Source organism: Euleptes europaea, chromosome 15 (genome assembly GCF_029931775.1).
Source record: "Euleptes europaea isolate rEulEur1 chromosome 15, rEulEur1.hap1, whole genome shotgun sequence".
Lineage (NCBI taxonomy): Eukaryota > Metazoa > Chordata > Lepidosauria > Squamata > Sphaerodactylidae > Euleptes > Euleptes europaea.
This window is the reverse complement of record NC_079326.1, coordinates 39,168,741-39,184,516: the sequence shown is the minus strand read 5'-3', so window position 1 is coordinate 39,184,516 and position 15,776 is coordinate 39,168,741. Positions and strand designations below refer to the sequence as shown.

The 15,776-nt window shown below is 45.3% G+C and overlaps 2 protein-coding genes across 3 annotated transcripts in view; one reads left to right on the top strand and one right to left on the bottom strand.

The window, feature by feature from the left end:
- Positions 1-1,006, bottom strand: part of HAT1 (histone acetyltransferase 1) — a 35,140-nt gene extending 34,134 nt beyond the window's left edge. For both annotated transcript variants that reach the window (XM_056861282.1, XM_056861283.1), the window contains exon 1: positions 875-1,006. In XM_056861282.1, the coding sequence (XP_056717260.1) occupies positions 875-881 (7 nt within the window). In that variant the 5' untranslated portion in view covers positions 882-1,006. The remainder of the gene's footprint in view (positions 1-874) is intronic.
- Positions 1,007-9,520: 8,514 nt separating this feature from the next.
- The window catches only part of SLC25A12 (solute carrier family 25 member 12), a 70,971-nt gene continuing 64,715 nt past the window's right edge, over positions 9,521-15,776 (top strand). Inside the window, exons 1-2 of the mRNA XM_056861115.1 lie at positions 9,521-9,574; positions 12,518-12,571. Of these exons, the coding sequence (XP_056717093.1) occupies positions 9,563-9,574; positions 12,518-12,571 (66 nt within the window). The 5' untranslated portion in view covers positions 9,521-9,562. The remainder of the gene's footprint in view (positions 9,575-12,517; positions 12,572-15,776) is intronic.

The following is a 15,776-nucleotide window of genomic DNA, read 5'->3' as shown; positions in this document are numbered from 1 at the left end:
CACCTGCGAAAGGACCAGTTCCTATTTCATATCTGTTGTCTAGTCTTTTTCTTATTTCACCCCATGACAACAGATATGAAATAGGAACTGGTCCTTTCGCAGGTGACTTGCTCAACAACTTACAGGGCATTCCTAAGGAGAGTTACTCCAGTCTAAGCCCATTGAAATGAATGGGCTTAGACTGGAGTAACTCTCCTTAGGAATGCACTGTTTGTTGTCATGGGGTGAAATAAGAAAAAGACTAGACAACAAACAGTGCATTCCTAAGGAGAGTTACTCCAGTCTAAGCCCATTCATTTCAATGGGCTTAGACTGGAGTAACTCTCCTTAGGAATGCACTGTAAGTTAAGAGAAATTTTGTATTCAAGAATGCAAGAGAAGCACTTTGGTAGGCCTTTGATCAGCTTTCTCGGGCGCAGAGTTGAGGGACCCTCCCCCTCCCATTCATTTCAATGGGCTTAGACTGGAGTAACTCTCCTTAGGAATGCGCTGTAAGTTAAGAGAAATTTTGTATTCAAGAATGCAAGAGAAGCACTTTGGTAGGCCTTTGATCAGCTTTCTCGGGCGCAGAGTTAAGGGACCCTCCCTCCTCCCCCTCCCCACGTAAACCAAACCCAGTAAGTCTAGACAAGCCAGGGGTCTTCCCAGACCTACTTTCCCCCACCAGCGTCACTTATCTCTTCATGGGATAGGGAGAAAAGTGTGAGGCCGGGGAGGAATGACCAGCTGGGCTGCCTCTGAGCCGGCAACCTCCAGAGCCAGCTAGCCAGAGAGAGAGGCCGAAGGGAACGGAGGAGAGGCAGCCAAAGCTGGAGACGGGGGCCTCACTCGGCCTGCCGTTTCCCGGCTTCCACCGTCACCCTCAGCCGCTTACCCGCCATTTCCAAGCAGCGGCGGCCTCGGCGCCAAAGACGCCCGCCGAGTCAGAGCGAATCAACCCCCGCGCCTACACGCCGGAAATGACGAACAGCGGAACTCGGGGACGCACTTCCGCTCGCTCTAGGATTTGGGCGGAGAGCGGGGGGGAGACCGTTAACCGACGTTACAGCCGCCCGCGCATGCTCAGTGGTCTCCAAACGTTGGCTCTTCGTTCTCCGCATTCCACCCAATGACGTTCCAGACGCCTGATTTGCATAACCCCGCCTATCCATCCCCCCTTCCCTGCCTCCTCTTTGCTCATTGGAGGTTACAAGAGGTCAACACGCTACAATGTGAGGAGTCGACTCCTTAGGCTGATTCAGCAAAGACTAGCGGACGGTGGGAACGAGCAAGGGAGTTTTATTCTAGCATTTTTCCTTCTTGGACTCTGTACTTATTCTTCCTTTACAAATCGGTTTGACGATGGGTAGCCGTGTTAGTCTGCCCATAGCAGTAGAGAAGAGCAAGAGTCCAGTAGCACCTTAAAGACTAACAAAGTTTCCGGCAGGGTACAAAAAAAAAAAACAAATCAGTGGGTTCTAGAGCAAATCAAGCCTGAACTGACCCTAGAAGCTAAAATGACTCAACTGAGGCTGTCGTATTTTGGTCACATTATGAGACGACAAGGGTCACTGGAAAAGACAGTCATGCTAGGAAAAGTGGAGGCAGCAGGAAAAGAGGAAGACCCAACAAGAGATGGATGGACTCAATAAAGCAGTGGTTCCCAACCTTTTTTTGACCAGGGACCACTAGGACTTTTTTGTTCGGTGCAGGGACCCCAAGGTTCAAAATAAAAATTCCGAGAATTTGAAAATAAACTTTAATCATAACTGTTAGTTAAACATTAAACTTAGAATAATATGTGAACATATATTTTTATAATAGAGAACTTTTAATTGAAAATATTAATTTATTATGGGTTTATAACTTTGTTTTGCGGACCTTAATTTAGTTCTTGCGGACCTTAATTTAGTTCTCGCGGACCCCTGGGGGTCCACGGACCCCCAGTTGGGAATCAGTACAATAAAGGAAGCCGCAGACCTCAATTTGCAAGATCTGAGCAAGGCTGTCAAAGATAGGACATTTTGGAGGACTTTCATTCATAGGGTCGCCATGAGTCAGAAGCGACTTGACGGCACTTAACACACACATGAGCTTTCGTGAGCCACAGCTCGCTTCTTCAGATACAGCTGTGGCTCACGAAAGTCCATACCCTGCCAGAAGTTTAGTTAGTCTTTGAGATGCTGCTAGACTCTTGCTCTTTTCTAGCTCAATTTTAATGAGACATATTTCAAAGCAGGCATTGTACAGAATTCCCATATCACGTGGACGCTTGAAGCTGCCTTATAGTGAATCAGACCATCATTCTGGCAAGGTCAGTATGGGTTACTCTGACCAGCAGCAGCTCTCCGGGGTGTCTCAGGATAAAGTCTTTCATATTGGGGAAGGGCTGTGGCTCAGTGGTAGAGCATCTGCTTGGCATGCAGAAAGCAGCAGGTTTGATCCCCGGCATCTCCGGTTAAAGGGACTAGGCAAGTAGGTGATGTGAAAGACCCCTGCCTGAGACCCTGGAGAGCCGCTGCCAGTCTGAGTAGACAATACTGACTTTGATGGACCAAGGGTCTGATTCAGTATAAGGCAACTTCATGTGTTCAAATTACCTACTGCCTGGTCCTTTTAACTGGAGATACCAGGGATTGAACCTGGCTCCTTCGACACGCCAAGAAGATGTGTGATTTTGCCATAGCTGATTTATGGCGACCCTGTAAGGTTTTCAAGGCAAGAGACGTCCAGAGGTGGTTTGCCATTGCCTGCCTCCACGTGGGCCGAGAGAACTGTGACTGTGCCAAGGTCACCCAGCAGCCTTCATGTGGAGGAGTGGGGAATCGAACCCTGTTCTCCAGATTTAAGTCCGCCGCTCTTAACCACTACACCACGGTGGCTCACAAGCAGATACTCTACCACTAAAGCCACAGCTCATTCCCAGGTGTGCTTTAGCATTGCAGCTCTTACTTGAAATTGATGTTATCAGATGAATTCCTATAGAGACCTACTTGGATCCAGAACCCAAACTTAAATTGCCACATGAGAAAAACCTCAGCCACTAGTTGTCTCTTTAATAGAAGCTTTATGGATGTTATTTACCAGGTGCTGCTATTTACCTTCATGCCATAAAAAGTTTCAGCCCCTAGTTTCACACATTCATCCTGTATTAAAGGGACAGGGCATTATTCTCCAGGCCAGGTGGCAACTCCAGCCTGTGCCTTTAGGTGCCAGGTGAGGTATAATTGTTCTCTGGAGCTTGTAATGGTATCTACGACCTCCCCTTTGTCCCTTTGGGTTGCCACTTTTATTTTGCCACCTACTTTGTACTTTGCTTTCATTCTTTATTTTTAATGGGCTTTATATTTTAATATTTTGGCAGCTTAGGTCAGTGTTTTTCCTGTACATTGCTTACAAATCCCTTAAATAAACCAATAAATAAAATAACAGGGGGCCCTGCTGGAGTCTTTAAGGAGCCTGGGGCTTGAATGCATGAGCCAAGTTACATAGGGAACAAAATCTACTTGGAAGTAAGTCCTATTTTGAATAAGCCCTACCGAGTAACTGGGGACTTACCTCTGAGTGGACTGGCTTATGAACTCTCTTTAGTTTTGTTCGGGTTTTTAGAAATGATGGTTTGCAGTTGCATCCAAACTGGCAAGTTTCAGTTTGCCTGTAGTACCAATCCTTGGAAGCAACCCAGATACTGGAAATCAGCCAGTGTAGAATCTTGGTCTTCAAGACTACTATCCCAGAGGAATCAAGCAGGAATCCTGGTTCATAGGACTGTGCCTCTACCTTCAGAGGTGAGGTGGGTGGTGACAAGAGACAGGGCTTTTTCAGTGGTGGCACCTTGTCTAAGGAATGCCATTCCCCTTGGGGCTTGCCTGGCACAAGTGATACCCTCTTTTAGGTGCCAGACCAAAATGTTTCTTTTTTATCCAGGCTTTTAATACAGTTTCTATAATGTGCTTTTAGTCTGAAAACTGGCACTTATCTTAAGCTGCTCAATTATCTATGCTTTTATGGTCTGTTTGGATTTTTGTTATGTTTTTTTAAGCTGCCTTCAGCAGATTCCCTCAAGCAAATAATGAACACTGCAAACCAGTGTCTACTAGATTGGGATATAGTGGCAAGCTATGATTTGCCAAAGAAATACCATCAAAAACAAAACTGGATCTGACTAACTTAGCAGTTTCATAAGTAGAAAAGAGAGGAAGCATTGTGTAAAAAAACACTCCAGGTTCCTTAAAGGCTTATTCAGAGGGTGGTATGGAATTACATCTGAACCAAGCCTCCCTGTTAAGATAAAGAGCTGTTACCTCAGGACAAAATCTTTAATCTTTTCCAGTGACAGATATTTCTGGTTCCTTTTGCTAGCATTATTTTATATGCAAAATTCTACATACTTTAACAAAAGCAATTTGGAATAGGTCTCTGAAGGATTTTCCAGGGGATAGCGCCACATAACATTTCCCTACCTTCACAATACAATTCCATGCCTGGCTAGAGTTGCCAGCCTTTGGCAAACCCCAGTATGGAGACGGTGGAAACTTGCATAGCATGATGTCGTGACATCACTTCCAGCTGCACATTTGGAAGTGATGTCACAGGGTCACCAGATACCACCCCCTTCTTTTTAGCAGGAGCGTGAGGATAGTAGGTTGTCTGCCATGAGGGGCAACCTGGTAACCCTACTACACCAGGTGTCCTAGCAGGAAATCAAAAAGAGATTTAAAAAAAAAAAAAGGTTTGAGGGGCTAGGATCCGCACCAGAGTATAACCCACCCATGAATGTTGTTTAATCTGGACCTTCACTTATTATTTGCTCTTTTGTCGTTTAAATACTATTTAATATTATCTGAGGATTACTTCCTGATGTATTTATGGGCAAAATATTGTCGAAGGCTTTCACGGTCAGAGTTCATTGGTTCTTGTAGGTTATCCGGGCTGTGTGACCATGGTCTTGGTATTTTGTTTCCTGATGTTTCGCCAGCAGCTGTGGCAGGCATCTTCAGAGGAGTAACACTGAAAGACAGTGTCTCTCAGTGTCAAGTGTGTAGGAAGAGTAATATATAGTCAGAAAGGGGTTGGGTTTGAGCTGAATCATTGTCCTGCAAAAAGTATCAAAGGTAATGTGCTAATCATTGTCCTGTAAGATAATGTGCTAATGAGGGTGTGGTATGTTAATATGGAACCATTGTATCCTGAAGTGATCTGTTAATGTGTGAAATCCAAAGCTAATCTGCATGGCTATTGTGGACTGTAGTCTTCGTTAGTCTGGAGGTTTTCAGGACAGGAAGCCAAGCCTTATTCATTCTTAAACTCTCTTCTTTTCTGTTAAAAGTTGTGCTGATGTTTATGTTAAAGTTGTGCTGATATTTATGGGCAATTTTGAATACTGCTTGTTTGTTGCTACTTTTAGTGTGTAATGAGTATTAATTATCTACTTTTAATAGGATTCTGTATTTATTTAAAGCTGTGAGAATCTTTCCTTCGGGTTGTGAGGGACTGAAAGCTTGGAAGTGGCAAAGGAGGGTTGATCTTGTTTTTTACAGTTCAGAAGTTTCCATTCATCAGCTACTCACTCTAGCCAATGATCTAGCAAACTTAATGAACTGTGATAACAAAAGGAGACAGCTTTGTTGAGTTTTTGCCAAGTACAAGGGAAAGCTCAGGCGGCTGAAGCATTTATAACAGGGAAGCAAGACATACATGGTAATTATATACCATACCTAACTTAAAATTAGTATTATATTGAGGTCAAATCTGAAAATTTCACCTCACTCTTAATCTTCAGGAGGCAGTTGAAGACATTTTTATTTAGGACTGCATTAGATGTGACAGTCTCAGACATGAAGTGTGGGCTCTTTCCATTTCCTTGCAAGCAGTGCCTGATTCAGATCAGGACCATGGTGCACATGGGGGGGGGGGAGGAAAAAAGATGCCAGGTAACAGCTTTATTGTCTTGTAAAGCCCCTATGCATTTAGCTGTACAAGCTTCATCAGGGGGATCAGAGTTCCTATGTGCTGACTCTCTCCACAGCAACTGAGTTGCATTTCAGCCTTCCCTCTTCCCTTGGGGGTACCTCTTTCCCAAACTGCAATGGTCCTGGTAGTGCACGATTTGGCCTGTTGGGGATGGCCACTTCTATCCTATGGATTATGTTGATTTCCCCCAAATAGTGCCTCCCAGAAGTGTTTCTGGCCGTGAAAATTACTTGGGAGAGGCTGAAGCTCCTTCTCTGTGTGTGCCATGCTCCAAACTGGGCACCACACATGTGGGAATTAAGTAAAACCCACAACTAATGTCACATCTGGCACAGGGTGAAGGCCCCAGTTCCATTCTGTAATGTTTGAATCTGCCTAAAGCAGTGGTTCTCAAAGCAACGGCTGTCCAAGGTATAGGACAGGATTCTCCAATTCATGTGAGATTTTTTTAAAAAGAGACTTTGCCCCACTTATTTATTTAGTAAATTTTTATTCTGCCCTTTCTCCAAGGAGCTTAAGGTGGCGTTCATAGTTCTCTCCCCCATTTTCCCCTCACAACAATCTTGTGGGGTAGTCTAGGTCAAAAGAAAATTATTGGCCCAAGAATACCCAGTATGTTCCATAATGAGTGGGGATTTGAACCTGGGTCTCTGGAAGTGTTGCCCTGACCTGGATGTCCCAGGCTAACCTGATCTCATTAGGCTAAGCAGGATTGGCCCTGGTAACTATTTGAAGAAATGAAAGTGTTTAATACGGTCCTAGACCAACAATAAAAAACGTTTAAGGTAACTATTTAGATGGGAGACTACCAAGGAAATCCAGGGTTGCCACACAGAGACCGGCAACGGCAAACTGCCTCTGAATGTCTCTTGCCTTAAAAACCCTACAGGGTCACCACAAATCAGCTGCAACTTGATAGCACTTCTCACCACCACCTCTGGAGGCATAATCTAACCACTACATCAGACTGGGCTAGTCACCCATTATATACTAACCAAGTGTGGCACCTTCATGTGTTTCTATGTCTTTAGTTAAACCAACAACTGTTTCCACCAGTGGCTAGTCTGGGAAGTTTACACGAAATCCCTGAGGGCCACAGTCTTTCACTGTAGGCTGACCGCAGCATCTAATGATGTGGAAAGAGAATGACAACTGGGATGCACTGGTTCATTCTGAGGGACAGGTGGACAGCATTGAAGCAAAAGGGACTGTATGCTTGTAAGGTGATTTTTTTTCAAATGTCAGATCTTGATTTTTGAGAAATCAAGGGATTACACATATGTACAACTCGGTCACTCTTAGGGTATTTAACCACTACAAATAAATATATCCAACACATTTAATCTGATTTAATCACCATGTATGGAACCAACCCCCTTTGCTTTAATGTTTTCCTGTGAGTCCTTTGGGAAATCAGTACACCCTACAGCCATTTGGAATGAATCAATGTATCAGAATATTTGCTGTCATCCCCCGTTATGCGGACAGATACTGGTTCTGAAAATGGGAGTTTGGTTTTTTTTTCATGTTTACTTTTTTTACATGTTTTTATGCTGCTTTTCTCTCCAATGGAGACTTAAAATGGCTTATATCATTTTTCGCAGCTCCGTTTTACCCTCACAACAACCCTGTGAGGTAGGTTAGACAGCCACTGTATGACTGGTCCAATGTCACCCAGCAAGCTTCCACAGCAGAGTGGGGATTCGAACCAGGGTCTCCTATCTCTTAGACCAGGGGTTCCCAAACTTTTTGTGCCATCGCCCCCTTGGTTTCACAAACTCAACCCCAGCACCCCCTACCCTATTTAACAACACAGTTGAAGGGGCCCAGCTCTAGTGCCTCCCTGCAGCCCCCTTGCCTCTTAGTGCCCCCTAAGTAATCCCACCCCCCCAGGGGGTGGTACTGCCTACTTTAGGAACCACTGTCTTAGACCCACACTCTTAAAACACTACCACGCCTGTTCAGTTTTAGCTGCTTCCAGGAGATGAGCACCTGGAGGAGGAACTTTGGGTGGCTAAATCCAAGGGAAGGTGGGCTGAGAGGGGCTTGGCCGGGTAGAGGAGTTTTATCGCACCCCTAGTTTGGGGTAAGCCCCCTCCCCACATTTTTCAAAAACATGATTTTATTAACAGATAACAGTCAAGCTAGGAAAAGTGGAGGGCAGCAGGAAAAGAGGAAGACCCAACAAGAGATGGATGGACTCAATAAAGGAAGCCACAGCCTTCAATTTGCAAGATCTGAGCAAGGCTGTCAAAGACAGCACATTTTGGAGGACTTTCATTCATAGGGTCGCCATGAGTTGGAAGCAACTTGACGGCACTTACACACACAGAGATACAATCACAAGCACAGGAACACATAAATACATAAAGCAAACAAAACGAAAAAAGGAAAAAACAGCGAAACTATAATTACAGCACTATTGGTCGAGGGCTTAATATTTGCTGCAAATTCTTATAAGTAAATATATATACACATGTGTGTGTTAAGTGCCATCAAGTCGCTTCCGACTCATGGCGACCCTATGAATGAAAGTCCTCCAAAATGTCCTATCTTTGACAGCCCTGCTCAGATCCTGCAAATTGAAGGCCCTGGCTTCCTTTATTGAGCCAATCCATCTCTTGTTGGGTCTTCCTCTTTTCCTGCTGCCCTCCACTTTTCCTAGCATGATTGTCTTTCCCAGTGACTCTTGTTGTCTCACGAGGTGACCAAAATACGACAGCCTCAGTTGAGTCATTTGAGCTTCTAGGGTCAGTTCAGGCTTGATTTGATCTAGAACCCACTATAGTATAAAGTGACTATACACATTCATACGCATATACATACGTACACTTTTTCCTTTTCCTTTTGATTACAGGTATAAAAGGAGTACAATAACAGCACAGGTGATTAATACATTTAGAACTAAAAGGAAGAGGAAGGGCCGTTATAACTTTAATTTACTTTCCATAATCTTTTTTTTTTAATTGATTTTCTAAACATAAAAAACAAACATATTAATTTTTTCTTTGTTGTTTGTTTTTATAACAAAAAGAAAATACAAAAGAGTATCATTTTGTACCAGTTGCAACATTCACAATTTTATAATTATAACAAACCAAAACGATACCCCCTCAACCCTTCACCCACCCAAAAAAGCGATCCATCACCCGACTTCCGTAGAAGTGTCTGACAGTTTTGAAAGAAAAAGAAAAAAAACATTTGCCTTAAAATATAAAGATATGAAATCTTATATCTATAACTCACTAGTTAACTTTCCATAACCTTTAGGTGCCCCCTCCCCTTGATTTGAGGCTTGTACCTTCCCATTTTTTTTGGGCTGCCTGAAGTCCCCACTCTCTCTACCCGGTGGGAGAAAGGACGGCGGCGCAACTTTTACGCGCGGTGCTCGGGGGTGGGGGGGCTTGCTTTCCCCCCGCCCGGGGGACGACCTTCCGGCCGGGTCACGGCGGGGGCCGTGCATTAGCATAGGGCCGGACCGGACCGGGCGTGGCGGCGCTGTCGGAGGCGCGGCGGGCGGGCGGGCTGGCTGGCTGGCGGGCGGGCATCGCTTCTGCCTTGGCGAGGCTCCTCCTCCTCCGTCTCCTCCATCCACTCCCCCGAAGCCAGCATGGCGGTCAAGGTGACTCTCCTCCTCCTCCTCCTCCTCTTCCTCCTCTTCTCCCATGCGCTTGTTGCATAAGAAGCCGGGCGGCCGGGCCAAAGCGCCGGGCAGCTGCGCGCAACGCAACGCGGGGCGCGCGAGGGCTCCTTTCAGCCGCGCCCGGGCACGCTTCGTCCCCGAGGGCGAGACCTAGGAGGGGGCCCCTGGGGGTTGCCAACTCCCTGGAGGGGGACACCAACGTCGTGTCCCTTGACTAGAGGCCCGGGGTGGGGTGTTCTTAGCTCGCTGGTGTTGTTGCTCTCCATGCGCCCTGACGCCTCGGGAGCTGCCCTTCCCCAGATCGAAAGCCTGTCTTCAAGGGCTCTTCGGGCCCTCTGGGCCACCCTGGGGAAGGGGGGCGGTTCACAAGAGGGCCTCCGGGCGTCAAGGTGCCCCTCGTGGGCGTGGGGCCACGGAGGGTCGCTTCACAGGGTTGCCAACCTCCAGGCCATAGCTGGAGAGGCTCCTGGGGTTGCGACTGATCTCCAGGCGGCAGAGATCGATTTCCCCTGGGGGAAATGGCCACTTGGGAAGGCGGCTTCTGTGGCATGGTTCCTCACTGGAGGCCCTGGCTTCCTCAGGCTCCCAACCTGGAGCTGGCAATCTTGTGTGTGTGTGTAAAGTGCAGTCAAGTCGCAGCCGACTTATGGTGACCCCTTTTGGGGGTTTTCATGGCAAGAGACTAACAGAGGTGGTTTGCTGGTGCCTTCCTCTGCACAGCAACCCTGGTATTCCTTGGTGGTCTCCCATCCAAATACTAACCAGGGCTGACCCTGCTTAGCTTCTGAGATCTGACGAGATCAGGCTAGCCTAAAGTAAATAGGCTTTACCTAAAGTAAATAGAGCTAGAAAGGTGGTTTTGGTAGGGGGTGAGTCTAAATATATGCTGGGCTCTCTTACTTCGGATTACCGCTCTCCTTGAGCTGCCTGATTGCGTTTATACTTGGGGTGAAACACGGATTGCGGCCTGCATAATAATCTAGCTGTGCGAGAGCCAGCATGGTGTAGTGGTTAAGCGTGGTGGTTTGGAGTGGTGGACTCTGATCTGGAGAACCGGCTTTGATTCTCATCTCGTCCGCATGAGCGGCGGAGGCTAATCTGGTGAACTGGGTTTGTTTCCCCGCTCCTACACATGAACCCAGCTGGGTGACCTTGGGCTAGTCACACTCTCTCAGCCCCCCTTCCCTCCCAGGGTGTCTGTTGTGGGGAGGGGAAGGGAAGGTGATTGTAAGCCGTTTGATTCTCCCTTAAGTAGTAGAGCAAGTCGGCATATAAAAACCAACTCTTCTTCTTCTGTTGCAACAGAACATAAGGAAGTCTTGTGGCACCTTAAAGTCTTCAGTTTGTGTTTTGTTAGTTATTCCAGACTAGTTAAAGTGAAATAGCTGGCATTGTGGGGGACCAGTAAGAGAAAGGGAATCTGAGGGAAAGTCAGTAGGCCCGGATCGCCTGCTGAATTCACCGAAAGCAAGACCAGACATCCCCACTCTGAATAAATTTAGCTGAGAGTTCATACTCGGCATAAGTTAATGAGTTATTTCTAAAGTCTCTTTAAGCCACCTGTCATACTGGCAGAGATGGGGGGGAAAGGCTCACCCTTTTGGTTGGGAGTATGACTGGAGCATGAGTTCTAATCTGCTTTGGAGGTTTATGAAGTGATAACTCCGGAATAATGAATACAAGGGTGCCTAGATGTATAGGCAAATACTCTAATTAGAAGTTTAAGCTAGAGTGGGGGGGAGGTTGGGGGGGAGGTTGGGGGGGAGGTGAATAGGAAAGGGGAAATTGATGGCTTAGGGTGCCTTCAAGATAAAATTAAAAAATGGGAATTGATCAGTTGTCTCGGCACATAATAGCTGCCTACATTCCACTTCCTGAGACTTGGCGAACCGGAAGGGTAACAATTTGCGTTCTAACTTGACCTGTACAGAAAATTAAGCTTAGAAAAAGAGGAGGTTCAAAGTAGAAAATGATCTTTGGCGAGTGGCTGCCTGTGTTTTTTGGGGAGTGTGCCTCCAGTTTTGAGGGTTGCATACAGAGATGAGCAAAATGGTCATTTTAGGAAAGATACTCCTCATTGGGACAAGTGGGCCAATTTCCTCATGAAGGAAATATGCTTGTAGAGGAGCTCCTTCTAGGGTTGCCAACTCCAGGCTGTGAAATTCTTGGAGATTTGAGGGCGGGGCCTGGGCAGGGATGGGATCTCAGTGGTGTGTAATGCCCACCGTCCAAAGCAGTGATATTCTCTAGGGAACTGATTTCTGTTGTCTAGAGACCAGTTGCAATTCTGGAAGATTGCCAATTCTTACCTGGAAGTTGGCAAGCCTAGTTCCTTCCCATCCACAGTTCAGGTGGAAGGTAGCAGTACAGGCAGTTGTCTGAGATAAGTTGTGGGTTTGCAGAGTTGTAATTCATCTAGGAAAAGTAAACTTGTACGGTAATATACAGTATTGTATCATGCATGTAAAACTGTAGTTGACACTTGATCTTGTTTGCAGGGGGAGAAGAAGAGAGATATAGTTTATTTGCAGATGCCTACTTGAACTTACTGGCATCCACAATATGTCCTTACTCTTGTGTGTGGTTTACGGTGACTTCTTGGGACATGGTCAAAAGTGCATGCTGGGACACTTCTGCTTTGCCTTTGGCATAATATCACACTTCTCTTCCGCGAGAAATGGGTTTAGTAGCTGTCATGAGCATCTGTATCGTTTTAAAGTTAAGCAACACAAACATACGTCTGGAATTTGTTTTATCAGTTAGATAAGAGGCTTGATGTTTATTATCCTTATCAGCACAGATGTTTATTACCCTTATCAGCACAGGTTGCCCTCTCGAGTTTCCCTGCTTGGTAGATAGATGGCTCACTCAGTGAATGAAGCACCAATTCTCTCTCTCTTTTTTCCACTCCTACCTTTATAGGTTCAGACAACCAAAAGAGCTGATCCTAATGAACTACGTAACATTTTTTTGCAGGTAAGAAAGCCGTGTTTGTTGTTGTTGTCGGAGTTCAATATTTTTAGCTTTTTTGTCGCTTCCCGTCTTCTGGTGGCATGCTAGAGAAACAGGCCATTTGTTTCTGCAGACTAATGTGACTCAGAAAATGCTTTAATTGTATTCAGTTAAACTGGGGTGTTGTTCAGTGCATTAATTAGTTACTTACCGCAGCAGTGTTGTTATGGCTTTCCAAGAGATGAATGCCAGTCAGCCCTAGTAGTATTTGGCTGAGGATATTCCTGTGGATCCAAATCCATGTAAAATTTCTACACTTGCTGGGGTCCTTGCAGACACATGAAAAAAACAAACCCCCATCTGACTCCTGGAGCCAAGTTAAGCATGGTGCACCTTGAGCCATTTTCCTATGTACTCTAGACATTGTTCAAGTTAATTTCTGGGAGCAATAAGATATAAGGGGGTTGTTTCAGAAGATCTTGCACAAGCAGAAATGTTCCAAGTCTGTATTTATGTTTCCACTCATGCATTGTTGGATCCAGGCCATGGATTGGTAGATAACATAAGAGCCATTCTGCAGCTGCTTTAGTTCTTGGGACTGGCAGTGCTGATAGAGCTGCTTCCTACATAATCTATTTGTCCCATGTGACTGATTCATCAGACATTACTGGTGTAACATGATATCCCACCATAGAGAAGCAGATGCCTTTCCACCAGAGTTACTTACCATGTAGTACAAAAAATCTCATGCTTTGGTGCTAAGTCTTAAGACTCTTGTGGATTGCGGCACTGCTTAGGTCAAATTGATTGGCATGCTTCCAATCCTTCAGCTTTTGGTTTAAAGGATGGGAACTGTGCCTATGTTTGACCTATCCCATTTCTGTTTTCCCATCTCTCTTCCTTGTCTCTTCCAGCACAAAACCCAACCATTTATTTAAACTTGCTGTATCCCTAGAGTTCAAAAACAGATTATAGCATTAGGAAAAAATAAGCATGAAATCAAAATAAATAAACAATGTAACACTGGCTATTAAAAAAGTCAACACAAATAGAAAGGGCTTGCTGCATTTTTCAAGGAGAGAAAGAATTTATCTTCCATCACCACCACCCTGCATTCTTTCTGTTCTTTCTTACTGAACTCCATAGTGACAGAACACAACGCATTCATACTCCCAAGCAACTCACAATTCACACATGGAGGAAATCCCCAGAGCAGAGCAGGTAGACCATGCAGTGTGAATTCTGCTGGCTGGGGAATCAGTCACTAATTTTAGGCATGCCTCTGAATTCAGGGAGAGGAGAAGCAACCTTTTCCAATTCCAGCTGTTCACAGGCCAAAGAGGCTTCCACAAAGAGGAAAGAATGGGAATTCCTCCAGAAATAGTCAGGGAGAGCACTGCAATCAGCCTGCAGGCCTATCTTGCTTGCTCTGCCTTACCCTTCTGCTGACTGCCTGTCCTCAAGCACAAAGGCTGCCTCCCAATTTGTTTACAAAAATTATATCTGCCTTTCTGCCCTCACAAAACATACATAATAAAAAATATGTTAAAACCATTAAAAGCATCATTAAAACAATTAAAAAGCTACAGTACGTACAAAGACATAAAAAGAACGATTAAAACATTTAGTGAGGAAGGAGGGGATCACTGAGGCCCTATTCAGATTACTGTTCTAAACCGGATGTCGTCCGTTGTTGGCCAGTTTTGGAATAAAGCGATACAAAGATGGGTGTTCATACAGCTCATTTCAATTTGTCTATGAGCCATTTCTAAAGTGGCTAGATCAAACAGCCCTGTGATTGTTTTCCTGCCTTTTTTGCCAGTGCATTCTTTTCTGGCTTTTTTTTTTACATTCTGAGATTTGCGTAATAGCAAATTGCGTTAAATCACGGTCCTTCCCAAAGTACTCCAGGCAGTTCAAACAGCACACTGGAGTGATTCAGAGGCGCAAAGAAGAACTGAAAACGGTTGAAAGCAGTTTTCATAAAAACCAGCTCAGCCTCGCATTGCGAATGGGACACAAGCGGCTTTGTCTGAACAGGTTAAAAAAAAAAAAATCTGTTAGCAGCCAGGAACCAAACCGGTTGTGTCTGAACGGACACAAAAAATCCATTGGCAACCTGCTGCTCGAACAGATTATAAAGGCAGTTTGAATAGGCCCTGAGAGAATGCCAAACAAAACAGAAAAGTCTTCACTCGCTGGTGGAACATGGCAACAAAAGGGGCTGATGAATCTGCCTGGGGAGAGAGTTCCAGAGTGTTGGTGCCACAACTGAGGAAGCCGCCTCCTCACCCACCTAATCTCAGAAAGCAGGGGCACCCAAAGCAGGTCCTCCAAAGATGACAGTAGCAGTCGGTCCTTCTGGTATGCTAGTCCCAAGCCATGTATGGCTGTAAAGGTCAAACACCAGCACCTTGAATTAGATTGGAAGCCAGTGTAGATGGAGCAAGACTGGAGTGATATGGTCCCAATGACCCACTCCAGTCAACATCCTGACAGCAGCATTCCGCACCAGTTGAATTTTCCGAACACTTTTCAAGGGCAGTCCCACGTAGAGTGCATTGCAGTAATCTAATCTAGATTAGACCCTAGATGCTAAAATGACTAAACTGAGGCTGTTGTACTTTGGTCACAGTATGAGAAGACACTGGTCACTGGAAAAGACAATCATGCTAGGAAAAGTTGAAGGCAGCAGGAAAAGAAGGAAGACCCAACAAGAGACAGATTGACTCTATAAAGGAAGCCACAGCCCGCAGTTTGAAAGATCTGAGCAAGGCTGTTAAAGATAGGATGTTTTGGAGGACATTGATTCATAGGGTTGCCATGAGTTGGAAGTGATTTGACGGCACTTCACACACACACAATCTAGATGTAACCAGGGAAGGTACCACAGTGGCCAGATCTTTCTGCCCAGGAAAGCCTGCTGCTGGCTAACCAGTCAAAGCTGGTAAAAGCTGCCAGCTGCTTATCCAGCAGTAGGCCCAGATTTACAGCGCACTCCTAAAAAGAGTTAATCCTGTTGACCTCCATGGATCTAGAATGGTATAACTCTATCTAGGCTTGCTCTGCTAAACACGTTTCGCTCTCCATTTGAACACGAGAGGACTGAAAATGTTTGAGTGGATGGTCGCCCTAATGTATTTGTGATTTGTTCATAGAATTTTTTTCATGGCTGGGTATAGTGGGCACAATAGCAATCTCTTGTAAGATGCCACTTTATGTTAAAATT